Source organism: Drosophila santomea, chromosome 2R (assembly GCF_016746245.2).
Source record: "Drosophila santomea strain STO CAGO 1482 chromosome 2R, Prin_Dsan_1.1, whole genome shotgun sequence".
In the NCBI taxonomy this organism is placed as follows: domain Eukaryota; kingdom Metazoa; phylum Arthropoda; class Insecta; order Diptera; family Drosophilidae; genus Drosophila; species Drosophila santomea.
This window is the reverse complement of record NC_053017.2, coordinates 22,249,000-22,266,111: the sequence shown is the minus strand read 5'-3', so window position 1 is coordinate 22,266,111 and position 17,112 is coordinate 22,249,000. Positions and strand designations below refer to the sequence as shown.

Sequence of the window (17,112 nt, the reverse complement as noted above, 5' to 3'; positions counted from 1 at the left end):
TGCAAGACTTATTACCTGATAGCTCAATCTATGAAACTTGGTTTCCGCCAGCGCACTGGGCTTGTCGCCTCTCTCCAAACCGACTGCAGCCTGGTGGGAGTGAGTCTGAGCATGCGCCTGCTGGGCATCCAGTACGATCTGCTGGAACTTCTCCGCAAACTTTCGCTCCTTGCGATCCTTGCGCTCTTGCCGCTTCTTGCGAATCAGGTCGCGCACCCGTTCGATGCTCCTCGCCAACTTGGACTCCTCGCCCACTTCCTATTTGGGTCAGAGAATGCAGAGCATTAGAACACAGCGAAGCCCAAGAGTGAAACTCAACTAAAGAGTTTGCTACATGTTTCTTTTTGAATAGACATCAACATTGATATTACACAATTGGGGATCCAATGCATACAGAACTGAAGAGGACTTATGCTAAGGGCAGGCAACATAAAAAATACAACGACATATATAGCCTGATCGACTTTTGACTACTCTATACATAAGTATTTACACATACAGTATGTCTGGATTTAGATATGGATTGGTTAACGCAAACGAGGCAAGCAAGTTTAAAGCAAGTAAGAAGTTTAGTTAAAAAAATTACCTTCTTCTTGAAAATCTGTTTAACGTTTTCAGTGTATTTAAATTGTTTAAGTTTCGTTTTGATTGGGTTTAAGATTGTGTTTGTGTTAGGTGTTTTTTTGTGTCGCAAGTTAGGATTTAAAACGCATTGTGCAGAGTTGACGACAGAAATTCGGTTAATTGGAATACGCTTTAGTGCATTTAAGAGATTTGTTTTACATGTAGACCTACTATAAGACTTATGCGAGGTCTGTTCTGGGTCTGATTTTATGCGATTTGAGTGGTTGCTAATTTCGCCAGAACAAACTTCGTAGAATCAGTTTTCGGACGGCTCCGAACTGATGAACCCAGCAAAGGGCGTAAGTAGAACTCTTCATAGACTCCTGTGCTGAGTGGGTTTATTATTGATTTGGTTAAATAGGAGAGTATGAACATTTAGCACAGTTAGTAACACAATACAGACAGCGATTAAATTTAGTTGGATTTTTAGAAACATGAAAATTATAATCGGTTTTGCTTGTAGAAACAGAGGAGTGCCACAGATCGTATGGTGTATAATTCAACTGGAAATGTAATTGGGGGTGCCATCGCGCGATCATGATAAAGCTAAGATCTCACACTCAGAGACACACAAATACCGAAAACCACATAAAGTGCAAGACACATTCAAATCAAACATTTATAGGTCGACCAAACAAACGATCATCTTAACCATTTTAAAGGGGTTGTTTTATGACACGGGAGAGATGATCCCTCCCCCATCGCTTTTCGAGATTTTCGGATTTAGTTATCGGGTTGTTTAAGTGCCTTTTCTGGCACACACATAGACATAAAGACATATACATTCACGAACGCTAAGAAACTGGGATCAAAATATGAGCATCCGGAACATTTGACTTGCCTCTTTTTTCGACTTGAGCTCCTCGGAGTTAAAGCTGTTGAGCAACAAGGCCAAGAACAAGTTAAGCACCATGAAGTTTCCCATCACGAGCGTCGGCAGAAATATGGCAAAGCAGGTGGAGGCTCCTTGCTGGAAAATGTAACCAATTTTAGTAACCTTTAGTTATTAGTCAATAGCCGTAAGGGCCATACCTCCTCTTCGGCTCGCATGCAATCCCAGAGAGGCTCGATCCATTCGCCGCACAGAATGCGAAAGATCATCATAAACGAGTGAAAGAAGTCATTGAAATTCCATCTGTTCAAAGGTATAAATATAATTAAGCTAAAATTTTTGAAAGATTTCCTTTCGGTCTTGCCTTGGCACAGGATCTGGATCGAATTTCTCGGGCGTATAGTCTTTGGAGAACAACTGCATGCCGATGACAGCAAATATGTAGATGACTATGACTAAAATGAGCGTGAGGTTGCCAAGGGCGCCGATCGTCGAGATTATAATGCTAAGCAGCACCTTCATTGTAGTCCACGATTGGGCCAACTTTAATACCCTTAGCTGGAAAAATGAATATAAGATTAAAATATGAAATTGAATGCTAGATAAAGTTATTTACCAGTCGCAAGCCACGCAAGACACTCAAGCCATCGACCAACTCGAATATTATATCCAGCAGGCTCGCAGTAACGATAAGGAGGTCGAAAATGTTCCATCCGCAAAGAAAGAAATCTTTAGACAGAGCCATTAGCTTCACAATGCACTCAAACGTGAAGATGGACGTAAAGACCTATGAGGTGCAAGATAAATAATGATGATGACTTACTCTGGTGGTTGGCAATATTGAACTCACTTTGTTTCCCACATCCAGTGCGTTGCGAAAGGTTTCACTCATCCCGTGGTGTTCCATGGCCAAAAAGGCGGTGTTCAACACGATGCAAAGTGTGATGGCCAGCTCGAAAAGAGGATCCCTCACCACTTTGTATAGGCAGTTTTGAAACTGTAGCCAGCTTTCGTAGTCGGTGCACCAATGAACGCAACGATCACAGTTTCGGTCGGGTAGGTCATCTTGAATAGTGATATTTGCATATAATCTGTCCATTCACATAACTTTTTTTTTTACTTACCGATCACCACCACCTCCGAAGAGAATTCCTGGTGCAGGGCGTACACATTGTGGTTCTTGATCCGTGCAATGTTTCCATTGCACTTAATAAGGCGTACCTCGCGTGGGGAAAGGGCCAGCTCAACAGTGGAAACGTGTCCCAAGTCGTTGTTCGTATCTTGTTCCTCGTGATCGTCCACTACCCCAGAGTCGTCCTGCGAGGACTCGCGATTTACGCCGCTTGAGTTGGAGCTAGGCTGGCGGCTGCTGGCGATGAGCTGCCCTTTGTAGTCCGAGGGGTAAAGCATATTGGGGTTCTTTACGCCCATTCCGGTGTCCTGGAAGCTGATGCGCCCCTTGGGCGTGGGGGCCATTGCAGAGTTGCTGCCGCCAGTGCTTGATTTGGCCAGCTTGTGCTGCTCCATCTGCTGGTATTGTTTTTGAGCTTGGATAGTAAGTGCCGTCGGGCATTCGGTTGCGCTGTGGCGGGGACTTGGTCCAGGACTGGGGGTGGCCGAATGGGATTTATGGTCGTCCCCGTTGCTGCCGTTCCCATTGCCGTTGGTGCCACCTTCTTTCCCCCCTTTGGTTTTTTTTCGTCTCGTTTTCTTCTTGCTGTACGATGCCAAGAGCACTCCCTTCCGTGAGTCGATCTTCTTTTTGTTATTCTTGTTCAGTTTTTTTACGTTAAGCACCGAGGGATCGAAGCTGAAAGTGGAGTCGTCCCGGTGGTCCAATAGATCCTTCTTGCGTTCCTGCAGAGCCATTAAAATGTTAGTAATGCACAAAATAGGGTTTACGTGAACTCACCTCGTTCGTGATCTCTGCTTCCTCCTCGTAACTTAACGCCACTACAGCCAGCATCAGGTTGATTAGATAAAACGAGCCAAAGAAAACCACCACCGTAAAGAAGGAGACGCTCATGGGACCGCATGTTGCCAGCACCTGGAAGAAATGTGATTAGACCCTCAAAACACAAAGACCCTGGAAACACAAACCATGTTGTACACATTTTCCCAATAGTCGAGCGTGATCAGCTGAAAAGTCGTCAGCATGGACCACATAAAGTTGTCAAAGTTGGTGTAGCCGTGATTGGGATTCTCGCCTACGCAGAGGCACACGTACTCGAAGGGACAATGGCGGGCTCCAGTTAAGTTACCACACAGCACGGGCAGTTCATCCTCGTCATACAGCCAGTTGTCGGTGTCGTTGACCCAGCTGAAACGAAATAAGTCATCGATTAGATCGCACTTCTGACCGGAAAGCGAGACTCTGACTCTTTGCACAACTCACATCTGCCAGTCTGTGTGAGAGACGTTCGTCCAGTCGGTGGGAACCTGGCGCACGCACTTATTGCGCAGCTCGCCCATGTAGACCTGGAGGGCAAAGAGCGCGAAGACCATCAGACAGAAGATGGTCAATGTCATGACCTCCGCCAGCTGGCGGAAGGAGTGCAGCAACGCGTTGATGATCGTCTTCAATCCGGGCATGATGGACACCGTCTTGAGGGCGCGCAGCACGCGGAAAGTGCGCAGCCCCGCCAGGTTGCCCACCTCCATGCCGATGGTGGCGTAGCCACTGGTAATGACCACGAAGTCCAGCCAGTTCCACGGGTTGCGCAGATACGTGTACTTGTTGAGCAGAAATCCCTTGGCAATAATCTTGATGACCATTTCGATGGAGTATATGGCCAGAAAGATGTACTCCGCCTCCTCCACGGTCTCCGTCATGGCCAGGAAGATGCAGTTGAACAGGATGGTGGCCATGACGCAGTAGTCGAAGAACTGGTTGGTGGCGATGTAGACGCAAACGCGCCTTGCTGGGCTCCATGGGTAGAAGAGGAAGAGGCTCTTGGTTCCCGTAAAGCGATGGATGTAGTTCTTCCGGAACCGCTTGGATACCACACAGAAGGTCTGGAATTAAAAAAAAAGCGCCTTTAGTACAGGGTGCTGCTCCGTGGAGGATTTTATTTATCCAGTTGGGGCACCTGGCGATGGTGGTAAGCGTTGTGCAGTTCTTATTACTTTTCCACTTGTTAAGCGCTGCCGAACCATTTCCAATTAAGCAGGACTTTCTTTTTAAATTTTATTAAAATGGAATCGGATTTTATTTTTTTCAAATTTTTTGCAATTTTTATATGGTGATTCTGGATTATTGCCGGAAATCGATTTTCTGTGTTTTTGCGATTATAAATATCAGTATTTTGATCATAACATTCGAAATATTGGTCCGAATATGGAATGGCATACCTCGTTGAGCTCGTAATTAAATTTCCTATTGGACTGTGTTTTCAAAAAAAAAAAAATATTATTTTCACTTTTCTTCCAATTTTTGATGATGATTTTTTGCCGATAACCGCTTTTCTGTTATTTTGCGACTATAAATATCAGTATTTTGATCAGAACATTCGAAATATTGGTCCGAATATGGAATGGCATACCTCGTTGAGCTCGTAATTAAATTTCCTATTGGACTGTGTTTTCAAAAAAAAAAAAATATTATTTTCACTTTTCTTCCAATTTTTGATGATGATTTTTTGCCGATAACCGCTTTTCTGTTATTTTGCGACTATAAATATCAGTATTTTGATCAGAACATTCGAAATATTGGTCCGAATATGGAATGGCATACCTCGTTGAGCTCGTAATTAAATTTCCTATCGAACTGTGTTTTCAAAAAAAAAAAATATTATTTTCACTTTTCTTCCAATTTTTGATGATGATTTTTTGCCAATAACCGCTTTTCTGTTATTTTGCGACTATAAATATCAGTATTTTGATCAGAACATTCGAAATATTGGTCCGAATATGGAATAGCATACTTCGTTGAGCTCGTAATTAAATTTCCTATCGAACTGTGTTTTCAAAAAAAAAATGTTATTTTCACTTTTCTTCCCATTTTTGATGATGATTTTTTGCCGATAACCGCTTTTCTGTTATTTTGCGACTATAAATATCAGTATTTTGATCAGAACATTCGAAATATTGGTCCGAATATGGAATGGCATACCTCGTTGAGCTTGTAATTAAATTTCCTATCAAACTGTGTTTTCAAAAAAAAAAAAATTTATTTTCACCTTTCTTCCAATTTTTGATGATGATTTTTTGCCGATAACCGCTTTTCTGTTATTTTGCGACTATAAATATCAGTATTTTGATCAGAACATTCGAAATATTGGTCCGAATATGGAATGGCATACCTCGTTGAGCTCGTAATTAAATTTCCTATCGGACTGTGTTTTCAAAAAAAAAAATATTATTTTCACTTTTCTTTCAATTTTTGATGATGATTTTTTGCCGATAACCGCTTTTCTGTTATTTTGCGACTATAAATATCAATATTTTGATCAGAACATTCGAAATATTGGTCCGAATATGGAATGGCATACCTCGTTGAGTTCATAATTAAATTTCTAATCAAAACATGTTTACACCAAAAAGTTTTATTTTATTCAAATTTTTTTGCAATTGGATAACACACGGAAGGTCTGGAATTTTAAAAAAAAGCGCGCTTAGTACAGGGTGCTGCACGGTGGAGGATTTTATTTATCCAGTTGGGGCACCTGGCGGTGTGGTGGTAACCGTTGTGCAGTTCTTATTACTTTTTACTTGTTGAGCGCTGCCGAACTATTTCCAATTAAGCAGGACTTTCTTTTTAAATCCTATTAAAATGGAATCGGATCTGGCAGCACCAGCGCGAAAAGTAAATGGCAGCACTGCCAGGTGGCAGTGCTAGGTGGCAGCGCCACTATCGATAGGCAGCTATCGCACCGAAGCAACCCTTCAGCGTGCTGTCAAATGGCCACGCGAGCCTAGCAGGCCGACTTCCGTTTGATATTCGTTCTTTCGTTCTCAAACCGTCGTCCAGACCAGAAGGAAAATGAGAGCTAAGGTAATTAGTCGCGAAGAGAAAATTTTCCCTTTGGAATATAGTGAAACGCACCCAAGTGAACAGCAACTAACAGTGATATTTCTCTCGTTTGCAGTGGCGTAAGAAGCGTATGCGTAGGTTGAAGCGTAAACGCAGGAAGATGCGTGCAAGGTCCAAGTAATCGCTGCACCATTGCCCACTAAATGGTGAGTTCATCCGCTGACCGCAGCCTCTGGTCTGGGAGCACCCTTTCCCAAACCACTCCATTGCCCGCACGCGAGGTTCTAATCCAAGTTCCCTTCTGCTTGCAGGAACTCTTGATTGATGCTAACACACCGAAACGAAAAACGCCGACTGGGTCGCCCCAAAAAAGTGGCCCACATGTAATTTTGCAAACCAGTTTTCACACAAACGTATATGTGCATTTAAAATTCACGTAAAATTGATTCTAATAAATTACTGGATTTTCGCCAAGGTTCCACAACTAAACCATGCGTTGTTAATAAGAGTGGCAGAAGAAAGAGAGCGGTGAGAAAAGGGCCAGCGTGCTCTTTCGACATAACCACATTCGCGAATCATGTGTCTATATGTGCGTGAGCGCGGGAGCACGTTTTGCCAAAAGTGTTTTGCTTGCTGTTCAGATTACAGATTTTAGCCCACTTCCTGCCGATGGATGCTTATCGGCCAACCGGCGGATTGGATTCACTTGGTGCCCATCGCAAAGGCCCCATTAAACATTGATCAGCTCGAGGCAGGCCAATAAATTGCCTCCAAATCGGCTAATACGGTTTGGTAATTCAAGGCGCAGTCGGTTGGAGGAACTGCCTCCTGCGACCCCAGGGAGCGCGTGTCCTGCGCTCGTCATGCTGTTCCGCTCTTGCCCCTTGGCCACGTTCGGAAAATCGATTTGTTTGCCTCCAAAGGGGAGCAACGAGAACCAAACCTTAAGGCAGCCGCCCAGGCCGCACTGAGTTGTTCATTAGCGCCCTGATTCCTTCAATTATATATGCAGATGTGCCTGCCGAGGATGATGTTTCGGCTGGCCCAGTAGCGTCCGACCGACCCCCCCCCTTCCAGACTCACGCTCGTCTGAAGGTCGTTCGTTCGTCACTGTAATACACACATAAACGTCGCCCAGCCAAGTAAGCAGAAATTTTAATGTAACAAGCAAAAATTTCGATTGGGTGGCATTTGCCATTTACCATTTTGTGGGCCTGGCTGTAAATTTGCATGCCTATCCAGTTCCCTTCCTACCCGGAATGTAGTTGGTGGTTGGTGGATCCGGCAAGCAGCGGAGCGGAGCGGAAAGCTTAAGGATAAGCGTGTGTATTTTTAAGTGCCCGAAATGAAAAGCTGTGTAGAAGCTTGTAGAGATTCCGGACAAACATGCGGCGTCTGTGTCTTATCGTGTCGCCGGAGACGAGCAGGCGGGCGTTGTTTGCCAGCAGATGGCCATTAAAATGCAATTAAGCACTTTGATTCTGCACCTGCAGTGGCTGCTTGAAAGCCATGCAACCCATTTCCAAAGGAGGCAACTAGCCTGGGATGCGGATGGAAGCCACTGGGTGGCAGGCTTGCTTGCCTACGCTGTTTGGTTAGGAAACTTACTCAAAGGCATAGTTTAAGAATGTTTGGTTTGCCTGAATCCCAGGGCACTACCAGAGGTGAGCAATAGTTACTAAGAGCCTAGAATCAATGTCTTGGCTGTTATTAGAATGTAATAGTTGGAAGTTTCAATTACTTAATCCCCTGTCTATTCAAAGCATTTTGAACAGAAAATCAATAAGCTTAAGACAGCAATTATTTTGCTACAAAATAATCAAATCTAAAGCCACAGCTAGGAAAGCCAAGTGCAGAGGGGGGAGGTACCTTGGGAGTTGCCTCGATTCTGTGGCACGGATTAAATAAAGCCGTGTGCTCAACAGATTAGGCAACCGGAGAAACTCCGTTCTCATTTGCTTCCCCAAAAACCCAACCACTCTGGATTTAATTATAGAATGTGGGACAACATTGCAGCACCCATCGCAGGAGTGACCCAGAAAGAGCGTCGAGATTCGCAGTGGGATGTTCCAGGACTGCAAGCATGTCGCCAATAAGATTTAATTATAGATTGCCGGACTTTGTTTGTCTTGGACTTAGTGGGATGTCCGGTAGATCGATAAACACATCACTCGGCGTCACAGGTACGCTCATCTTATCGCTCCCCGTAACTCCCATTATATTGTGCAGCCCCGTGGACTGGGCACTTGCATGTTTACTCAGCCCCGTCCAGTCCAGTCGAGTCCAGTTCGTCCGGGGGTCCGGCCGCGGCTGCTATCCGGAATTATTTCGCCACGACACGTGGCGCGAAAGCCGCCAAGTCTTGAGTACACTTGCATGTTCGCCTATAATTTGTCCTCCGCGGCTGCTGCGGCAGAGGCAGCGGTTGCGGCAGTGGCAGTGGCACCGGCCACTTTGTTTGAGTCACGTAAATACGGCTGTCAACTTTGCTGCCCGGAGCCCTGTGCATGACATGACCCATATTTCCAGCACCGAGCTCATGCCTACACACTCACACTTGGGCACTTGGGCAGACGTGTTTGCAACTGTGTGTCCTTTGTTTGATGTTGCTGTAGTTGATGTGGTTCCAAAATTTATTCCCGGCTTTGAAATTTAACGAGCGAGCGGCATTTACGCTGATTTCCTTTTCGGCTTTCGAGGACCCACGAGGGCCGTTCTAGGCGTTTCCATTAACCGCAGTTTCCCTGCGCCAAAGTGCACTTCCACTTGTGCCCACAATGGGGCAAGTGCAGCGCGACGACGGTATCAAAACAAAAGCAGCAACAGCCGCGCCCGCCGTGTTCCATTTCCGCCTCCAGCACCACCGCCTACCACCGCGAGGATTGCCCTACTGCCCCACCACGAGAACACGGATCTGGGGTCTGGTGGTCGCCGCCTGCCTGTGACTTTTTAATTAGAGCCAATGGGCGGCCAACTGAGGCGAGGCCGCGGATAATGAGGGAAGGCTTAATGCGGCAGTACTCACCTCCTCGTAAATGAAGGTGTCAATCTCCTCCAGCGGCTTTCCGTACATGTGCTCCGGAAAGGGCTCGAACTTGCGGGGCAGCACGTCGCCGTCCTCCACGGAGGCCTTGGTGCGCGGGTGGAAGCCGTACTCCCGCACCAGCTGGATGTGCCGGTTCTCGTGCTTGACCTGCGACCTCTGCGTGTACGCGACAACCTGGTGCTTGGCGACGGCTGAAAGAGATCGAAGGGATTAGCACTGGGAGGAGCAACATAAACATATATGTACATATGCAGACCCCAACTAATGTGGAGGTAAATACGTAGACACCTCACTTATTTTAAGCTTTTACATTATTGTCAGAGAAATTATTGTGTATTTTAAAAATTCGACTAAATAGTAAATTGAAAAAAAAAACGTGTGTGATGGGCCGGAGCTTAAAAAAAGCCTAGCCGATTTCTTATACAGTATCAGAGAATTTAGCTTGCGGAATGACAACACACCACCTCGTCCACATCTGTACAGTGAATAGCTCCTGCCGTGCTGGGGAGCTCGCCCCGGACCGAAAGCCCACCCGTCCATTCCTCGTCACCACATCCGATGCCCGAGAACTCGGTTCAAATCCAGATAATGCAGGCCGTCGGCGGCGGAATCGCCGGAGCTGCGACGCGGGCCATAACCCAGCCGCTGGACGTGCTGAAGATACGCTTCCAGATGCAGGTGGAACCAGTCACCAACCATCACGGGTCCAAGTACCGAGGGGTCATCCACGCTTTCAAGTCGGTGTACGCCGAGGAGGGAATGCGCGGCATGTTCCGGGGTCACAACTCCGGTCAGGTTCTGAGCATCTCGTACGCTCTGGTGCAGTTCTGGTCCTACGAGCAGCTTCGCTCCATGGCCCACCAGTGGGACTTCTGGACGGAGCGCCCCTTCCTAATGTTTTTCATCTGCGGCGGCATAGCCGGATGTCTGGGCGCCGTGGCGGCCCAGCCGTTTGACGTGGTGAGAACCCAGATGGTGGCCGCAGACCCCTCCTCGCGCCGCAGCCAGATGAACACTTTTTCTGGACTTCGCAAGGTCTATAGAATGGAGGGGTGGACGGGTCTGTCCCGAGGATTGCCCTTCACGCTTGTGCAGGTGTTTCCGCTGGTGGGGGCAAACTTTCTCTTCTACAAGTACCTCAACGCCGCCGTCCTGATGGCCAAGCCTCCCGACCAGCGCCAGGAGATCCACGGAGGCTTCCTCTTCCTCAATGGGGCACTGTCCGGGGTGCTGGCCAAGATGATCGTCTACCCGGCGGACCTGCTCAAGAAGCGCATCCAGCTGATGGCCTTCAAGCAGGAGCGCAAGACCTTTGGCCGCAACCCCGAGTGCCCCACGATCCTGGGCTGCATCACCACCACGTTCCGGGAGGAAGGATTCGGGGGCTTCTATAAGGGGATGTCGCCTACCCTGCTCAAGGCGGGCCTGATGAGTGCCGTGTACTTCTCCATTTATGACATGTTTAAGCGCCACTATATAGCTCCAATGAAAGAGGCGGAGAAAAATCGGCACAAACGTGACAAGGCTTAGGTAAATCACACGCTGGGCAGTTGGCTTAAATTATTACACTAACATGGTTTATTTGTACACCAGTATCTTGGGAGAATGTGTGGAATATGGATGAGCGAACATGTCAAATATAAGTTAAACGTGAACAGTAGACTAGACGACCAGATGGCCACGGACGGACATTGCCGTCTACTTCCAGCTTGGGTTGGATCCTGCCCAGCCGCCGGAAGCCGGCGCCGAGTAGCTGTATCCGTCGCCACCGCCACCGCCGCCGGAAGATCCGCCGTAGGAGCCACCGCTGCCGGAAGCAGCGGCTGCAGCCACCACCTGGGTATCGTAGCTGGATCCGCCGCCACTGCTGTAGCCGCCGCCATGTCCACCGCTGTATCCTCCGGAGCTGTAGGACGAACCAGCGCTGTAGGAGGAGGCACCGCTGTAAGAGGATCCCCCAGAGTATCCACCATCGTAGCCACCGGAGGAGCCACCGCTGTAGCCACCGGAGGAGCCACCGCTGTATCCACCAGAGGAGCCACCACCGTATCCGCCGGAAGAACCATGGGAATCACCAGCTGCAGCAGCAGCCACAATCACCTGGGTGTCATGACCTCCTCCGCTGTGACCGCCACCGCTGTAGCCTCCGTATCCTCCGCTGCCACCATGAGCAGAAGAGTCCGAGGTGGCGGCGATGGCTGCAATGTTGGCGATGGCATGGCCACCGTAACCTCCGCCGTGTCCGCCGCTGCCTCCATGTCCACCATGTCCGTGATCAGAGGACGAGCCAGCGGCAGCTGCGATAGCAGCAATCTTGGCATCATCATGACCGGAACTATATCCGCCGGAACTGTATCCGTGGTCACCGCCACCGCCTCCGCCTCCTCCGGCACTGTATCCGTGGTTCTCGGTGATAACAGCATAGGTGTTCACATGGCCACCACCTCCTCCACCGCCGCTGTATCCGCCATCGTGGGAGTGAACCTCATAGCCGCCACCTCCATGGCCGCCAAAATCACCGCCTCCGTGGCCGCCGTGATCCCCACCGCTCTCCGGCAGGTGAATGCGGATGTGGACATGTTCTCGTCCGAAAGTGGGCTTGCCCCATACAGCTGGGCTAGCCAGCAGAAGCGCACTGATCTGGGATTGGGAGGAGGGAATCTAAGTTAGGATCCACCTGAACTGACGTGGTGTCGTGCCAAACTCACTATGAAACGGGCTGCCATTTCTCTGGATTCGCTGCGAAGGACTCGAATGATTGCTCGCCTCTGGACCGACTGGAAATGATTCGGCAATCGTGGGCACACGCCGTTTTATAGCCCTCTTCTGCACTCGGGAGCCATGGGGTTATATAAGCGATCGCTCGCCGCGGAGCAAGTGCAGAGATAATCTCTTTCTCCGACGACGAGCTGAATGAAGTGGAGCCAGACCACTGGGGCTTCACGACCGCGACCCATTGAAGGCCACATGGCCGCGTCTTCGTCTTCGTTTTCGTTTTCTTCTCGGCCGTCCGGTCTTCACTCTCCCTTTCCGAAGATCGCGAGAGTGTTGACCTTTCACATCATCCCCAGCATGTGCCCTTTTGCAATCGCAATCCCGCTCGGCTCACGAAAAAAGTGTCCCAAAATTATTTCAAATCCCATGTTGTGATGCCAACTTGAGTGTATCAGTCATCTTTGGTTTTCCATTTTCAATATTTTATATGATAAACAAAACCGGTTTCCTAGACCCATTTAAGATCGCCAAATGATATCTTAAATTCCTTTTGATATATTTACGTAAGAAAAACGTATTTTATATGTCTAGAAGCTGTATCTAGATTTATCCAAGCTGCATAATAAAGAATGTTTTTCTAGTTGATTTCTGATTTCTATTAACATTATTCCCTTGGAACTAAAAAAGTTGGGTTTTAATAAGCTGTGTATTATCTCCCAGTGTACTAAGTCACTCTCTCCCGAGGAGCATTCGCTTCTGTGCTCTACTTTCTTTCGAGAGAAAATCTGAGTGGCCCTAAGCCTCGTGGGCTGGTCGCCGAAAATAGCTAACACCGAAACTCAAACTGTTGTAATATGCAACTTGACCAGTTCCAGTTTTGGCCCAGAGCTAGCTGCTATTGCTATTGCTACTTTATCACATCGCCGATGCTGGTTGTTAACCGTTAGGTATTTTGTTGACGTTCATGTTTATGGATTTTATGCAGATACGACGAACTTCCTATTGGCAATTCCTTATTGTTGGTCCAGACTTGCATAACGATTGGCCAAGGGTTGGCCGGATTGGTTGGCCAGGTTAGTCAGGTTGGCTGCTGCCCGCCGGCTGCTGGCCGTCGTTAGTCATTAACCCATTGATGGCCGTTCCCGTGCCGGAAATTAGCAAGATAAGTTTGTTTGCCTCCACGGAGGGGGGCTATGGGGCTGTGGGGCAGGGAACGAGCCAGGCACTGTTCTTCGGATTGGGCCAGGTCAGGTCCCCTCTTAGAAAGCCAGTTCGGCAAGAGACTCTCGAGCGTTATTGGGTTAAGCCTCGCCTGCAGCAACATCAAAAATATCTTGTCATGCCCCGGCGCTGCAGCAATGGGTTTTGTTCGCGCTTACATCACCATCACCAAGATGTCCGACTGCTGGCGGAGAGAGGTCATGGCCACTGGCCACCCAACAGCCCCAACACCGCCAACTCACCCACCACTCAGTACGCCTCCGCCCTCCTCCCTCCGCCCACCGTCATGCTTTCGCTGTTGATTAGCCACTGCTTTCATTAGCAGTGAGTGACTTGGACTGAGCCGAGCCAGCGAATCGGGGCCATCCGGCCATTTCGATTACGTCGCTGATTATCATTTCTCATCTGGCAGCTACGACGCTATGCAGCTAGGCAGATTCCATCACTGCCGAATAATAATTAATCCACATTTAAACTGTTTCGGATTGTAAACAAAGCGGGCTTACATAAGGAACTAGCTGGGAGCAGCAAGCGGGACACCGACGCAATAATCTGTTGCCAATCAAACCACATCGACATCGTCATAATGACGATGCTGAGGCGAATGAAGTTCGAACTGGAAGCCGCTGTGCTGGAGCCCATGGCTGGAGCACATGGCCTGCACTCCAGTGCCATCGGAGCATCTTTCAGTGGGGATTACATCTTCAGCTGGCGAGGGCCATGCTCACGATGATGAAGCTGCTTCTGCTGGCGCGGCGATGACGGCAATGACGATGGGCAACCGGTTGGCGGTCGCACATTAACATCAGATGCAACAAAGACGCACATCTTCCCCATGTTGCATAATCGACCCGGGCTCGCGACTCGAAACTCCAGACCTGCTGCCGCATCTTCACGCGGAAGCAAAGTCATTCTCAAGGCGCCCAAAAACAAAAAAGGAAATTGCACACCGACACAGAAAACTTAAAAGCAGCTAGCAACGTGCAATGTCGTGGTTTTCCCAAAAAACCAGTTGCATCCACACACGGCGAGAAAAGTTTTGGTACAAGTGATTCATGCGATGTTCTTAAAAACTGCAAATTGTGTGGAGAAAGTGTAGAAAGTCATTTCGATGTTTTTCTTTATTAATAGGCACTATAGCAAATCGTAATGGACCGGCTGCGTTGTTTCTGATTTTCCGGTTTTATATTAAACGTTTTTTGTTTTTAGTGCAGCTATTGTTGCAGTTGCAACTGGCGCTGTTGCCTCTGTTGCAGTTGCAGCTGCGCAGACCTTTGAGCAAGTTCAATGGTGACGGGAATGGGAATGGAAATTGAAATGGGATTGCGATTGGGACTCGGAGCGGAGCGGAGGCTTAGGGGGTGGGGCAATTACGCCCCTCGCAGTTGGGGCACTTTCCATACATACAGTGCTCTCGACTGCTTCCTGGCCCTGGCCAAAATCCAAATCCAATTCGAGACTGGCAAGGCGGAAAGGAAGGTGGTCGGTCCAGGCCCCAGCCCAAGCCCAAGCTCAAGCCCAAGCCGAGCCGAAGGAGAAACCGAAACACTGGCTGCACTGATGCGGGACCAACAAAAGTGAAAAAGTGAATCGGTAGGATAAAGCGAGATGCAGCAGCAATTGCTCTACATATTTAATTAGTTTCCGTTTCCGTTCATATTCGTAATCCGCAGCTGGCAGCGCCCGCTGGCCTTTGTGCATTGTTCACCTCCCCAATGAATATCCTCCGCTGACAATGGCGTCCTGCACCCTGCGCCCTGCTCCCTGCGCCCACTTATCAACCCAAGGCCCACCCACCCGCTCCTGCCGAAAGGACAAATGGCGCTCTCTATCGGCGCCTGCGAAAACGATTGCGTAACTTATGGCCAGTCATCAGCCGAAACTTTTGCGTCCGGCAAAAGCGCTTCCCATTTTCGATTTGTTTATCATTTATTTAAACGGCCTTAGGGTCGCCCTGCCCCGCCATTAAGCTGGTTCGATTCCATTTTCGTTTTATTGGCCAAGACCCAGGACCCGGGAAACAGGACCCAAGTGCAGAAGACCCACGCCCATGCCATGCCCCACATCCGAGGCACAACCGGCACAGCAATCGCCCAGCACACAATGAGCAATGCTATTTAATTATGTTGATGAGCAGGACCGGACAGCGGACAGGAGTTCGGGAAGTGGCAGGAAAACGCTCAACACGCACAAAAAGCAAATGCCTTCGGTCCTCCCGCCCCCAACTGCCGTTATGTGGCACTGTGGGTGGCTGCCACACTGAATTTTTGGTGTGTGTGCAATAACCTGATGAAGAATGTCCGACTTTGAGCTCATAACTCGGCCTACTAATATATTGTTTGCAATTTGTCAGCTTGAAGTCAGATAAGAAGTATGCGGCATGTAAAAGGAAACTTAAACAGACCCACAAATGAAGTAGAATTACAAGTACAGGTGTAATAACTCTATAGAAAGAAATCCTGTAACTTCAGTCATGCGACAACTGGGCTTCCACAACCACTGTGCACGACTCTCTTTGGTTGGCGTGCAGGTGTCGTTGTCAGGATGTCGGAGGAGCTGATTGAGGAAGGAGGAGGAGGAGGAGGAGGAGCACAAGTCCTGCCCTGTGACACCTGCCCTCCTGACCTTGCACACTCCCGCATACAGATTTGATGGCCTCCCGCTTACTCCTCCAACTCCCCGCTGGACAACTTGGGAATAATATTTATGAGGCCGGGTGGCTTGGAAAACTATCAATAGCAGTATCAGGAGGGCTTAGCGGTTTAGGGGACTCACCTTTCTCATCGTTGGACGTCGCTTGATCATCACTCATCTTGACTGATTGTCGTCGTTTTGTTGGGTGCTGCTGTCTCTGGTTGCGGTTGCTTCTTGGTCCTTAGCCTCGTCGTCGTCGTCGTCGTCCTGGGCGAGGTCCTTAGGGCAGCTGCATGGCTCGGTCGCGCTCTCTCTTGCCAGGCTTCTCACTCGACTTTCGAACACTAGTCATATGTCTATCTCACTTTTCAAGCGAGCGGATCGCTCAGTTTACCGATAATATTGTCACCGTTCCCTTTGTTAACCATGTTGTGCCTAGTATCTACTATTGCTGTTGCTTTTGTTGCTGTGCTTATCACGCTGGGGGCTTTCATGATGTCTTCTGCTATTGCTATACTATGCAAATCTTATGACTACGACCGTTTCCAATAATGGCATTTGGCATCGCCCCAGCTCAGTTCCTCCGGCTCGTCTACTTCTATTGTGAGCTTTGGCTTTGTTGTGCTGATTATTGCTTTACATTTTGCGATGCGATGCGACGCGATGCGTATGTTTTCTAAACGAAAGAAAGATTTCGATGTAAGTGGAAAGATTTAAGCTTATGTAAGAAGGGGGAATGAGAGTAAATTAAATCGCCTCTGCCGGCAATTGCTCTGCGTCGTCTCATGGTAATTGGTAGCGCGCTAATCCCCGACAGCTCAAAGCACCCGCACCAATGCGCGCGGCTTACACACAGAAAAAAACAAGAGATTGTTCTAAGAGTAACCAAAAAAACCAAACAAACGATAAAATATATTTGTAAACTCTGTTTATTATACTACCCCTACAGTCCGCCTCTTTATTTCAGACCAGACAATCCAGTTACTAGGGGAAAAAGCTGGTAAATGAAAACAAGGCAATTGAAAAGAGAAAGAAATTTACGGATTTTGTTACATGAAACCAAAATAG

The 17,112-nt window shown here is 48.2% G+C and overlaps 3 protein-coding genes and 1 long non-coding RNA gene across 13 annotated transcripts in view; 2 read left to right on the top strand and 2 right to left on the bottom strand.

The window, feature by feature from the left end:
* Positions 1-17,112, bottom strand: part of LOC120445152 (sodium channel protein 60E) — a 29,116-nt gene that overhangs the window by 9,863 nt on the left and 2,141 nt on the right. For 5 of the 10 annotated variants that reach the window (XR_005615723.1, XM_039625317.1, XM_039625315.1 and 2 more), the window contains exons 3-15: positions 16,186-16,720; positions 9,454-9,665; positions 3,852-4,471; positions 3,557-3,776; positions 3,369-3,503; positions 2,581-3,313; positions 2,307-2,521; positions 2,073-2,243; positions 1,821-2,014; positions 1,657-1,759; positions 1,466-1,594; positions 587-601; positions 16-258 (exon numbers count right to left, since the gene is read on the bottom strand). Coding sequence is in view for 8 of the 10 variants with exons in the window: in XM_039625317.1 (XP_039481251.1) it covers positions 16-258; positions 587-601; positions 1,466-1,594; positions 1,657-1,759; positions 1,821-2,014; positions 2,073-2,243; positions 2,307-2,521; positions 2,581-3,313; positions 3,369-3,503; positions 3,557-3,776; positions 3,852-4,471; positions 9,454-9,665; positions 16,186-16,222 (3,027 nt within the window). In the remaining 2 variants the exon portion in view is untranslated. Of the gene's footprint in view, positions 1-15; positions 259-586; positions 602-1,465; positions 1,595-1,656; positions 1,760-1,820; positions 2,015-2,072; positions 2,244-2,306; positions 2,522-2,580; positions 3,314-3,368; positions 3,504-3,556; positions 3,777-3,851; positions 4,472-4,545; positions 4,563-9,453; positions 9,666-9,720; positions 9,831-16,185; positions 16,721-17,112 lie in introns of those variants that run through there. The other 5 variants (XR_006356462.1, XM_044005805.1, XM_044005804.1 and 2 more) reach the window with 3 other exon arrangements.
* LOC120445158 lies at positions 6,301-6,917 on the top strand. The gene is made up of 3 exons (XR_005615724.1): positions 6,301-6,449; positions 6,544-6,634; positions 6,740-6,917. It is a non-coding gene; the product is annotated as an uncharacterized LOC120445158 (long non-coding RNA).
* Positions 10,024-11,209, top strand: LOC120445156 (mitochondrial thiamine pyrophosphate carrier). The gene is made up of 2 exons (XM_039625331.2): positions 10,024-11,004; positions 11,068-11,209. Exon 1 carries the CDS (start codon positions 10,033-10,035, stop codon positions 11,002-11,004), a length of 972 nt encoding a protein of 323 aa, XP_039481265.1. The 5' UTR covers positions 10,024-10,032; the 3' UTR covers positions 11,068-11,209.
* LOC120445157 (keratin, type I cytoskeletal 9) lies at positions 11,173-14,247 on the bottom strand. Its single transcript, XM_039625332.2, is given in 4 exon segments — positions 11,173-12,114; positions 12,183-12,228; positions 12,230-12,305; positions 14,139-14,247. Coding segments are annotated over 4 exon segments (1,173 nt in total).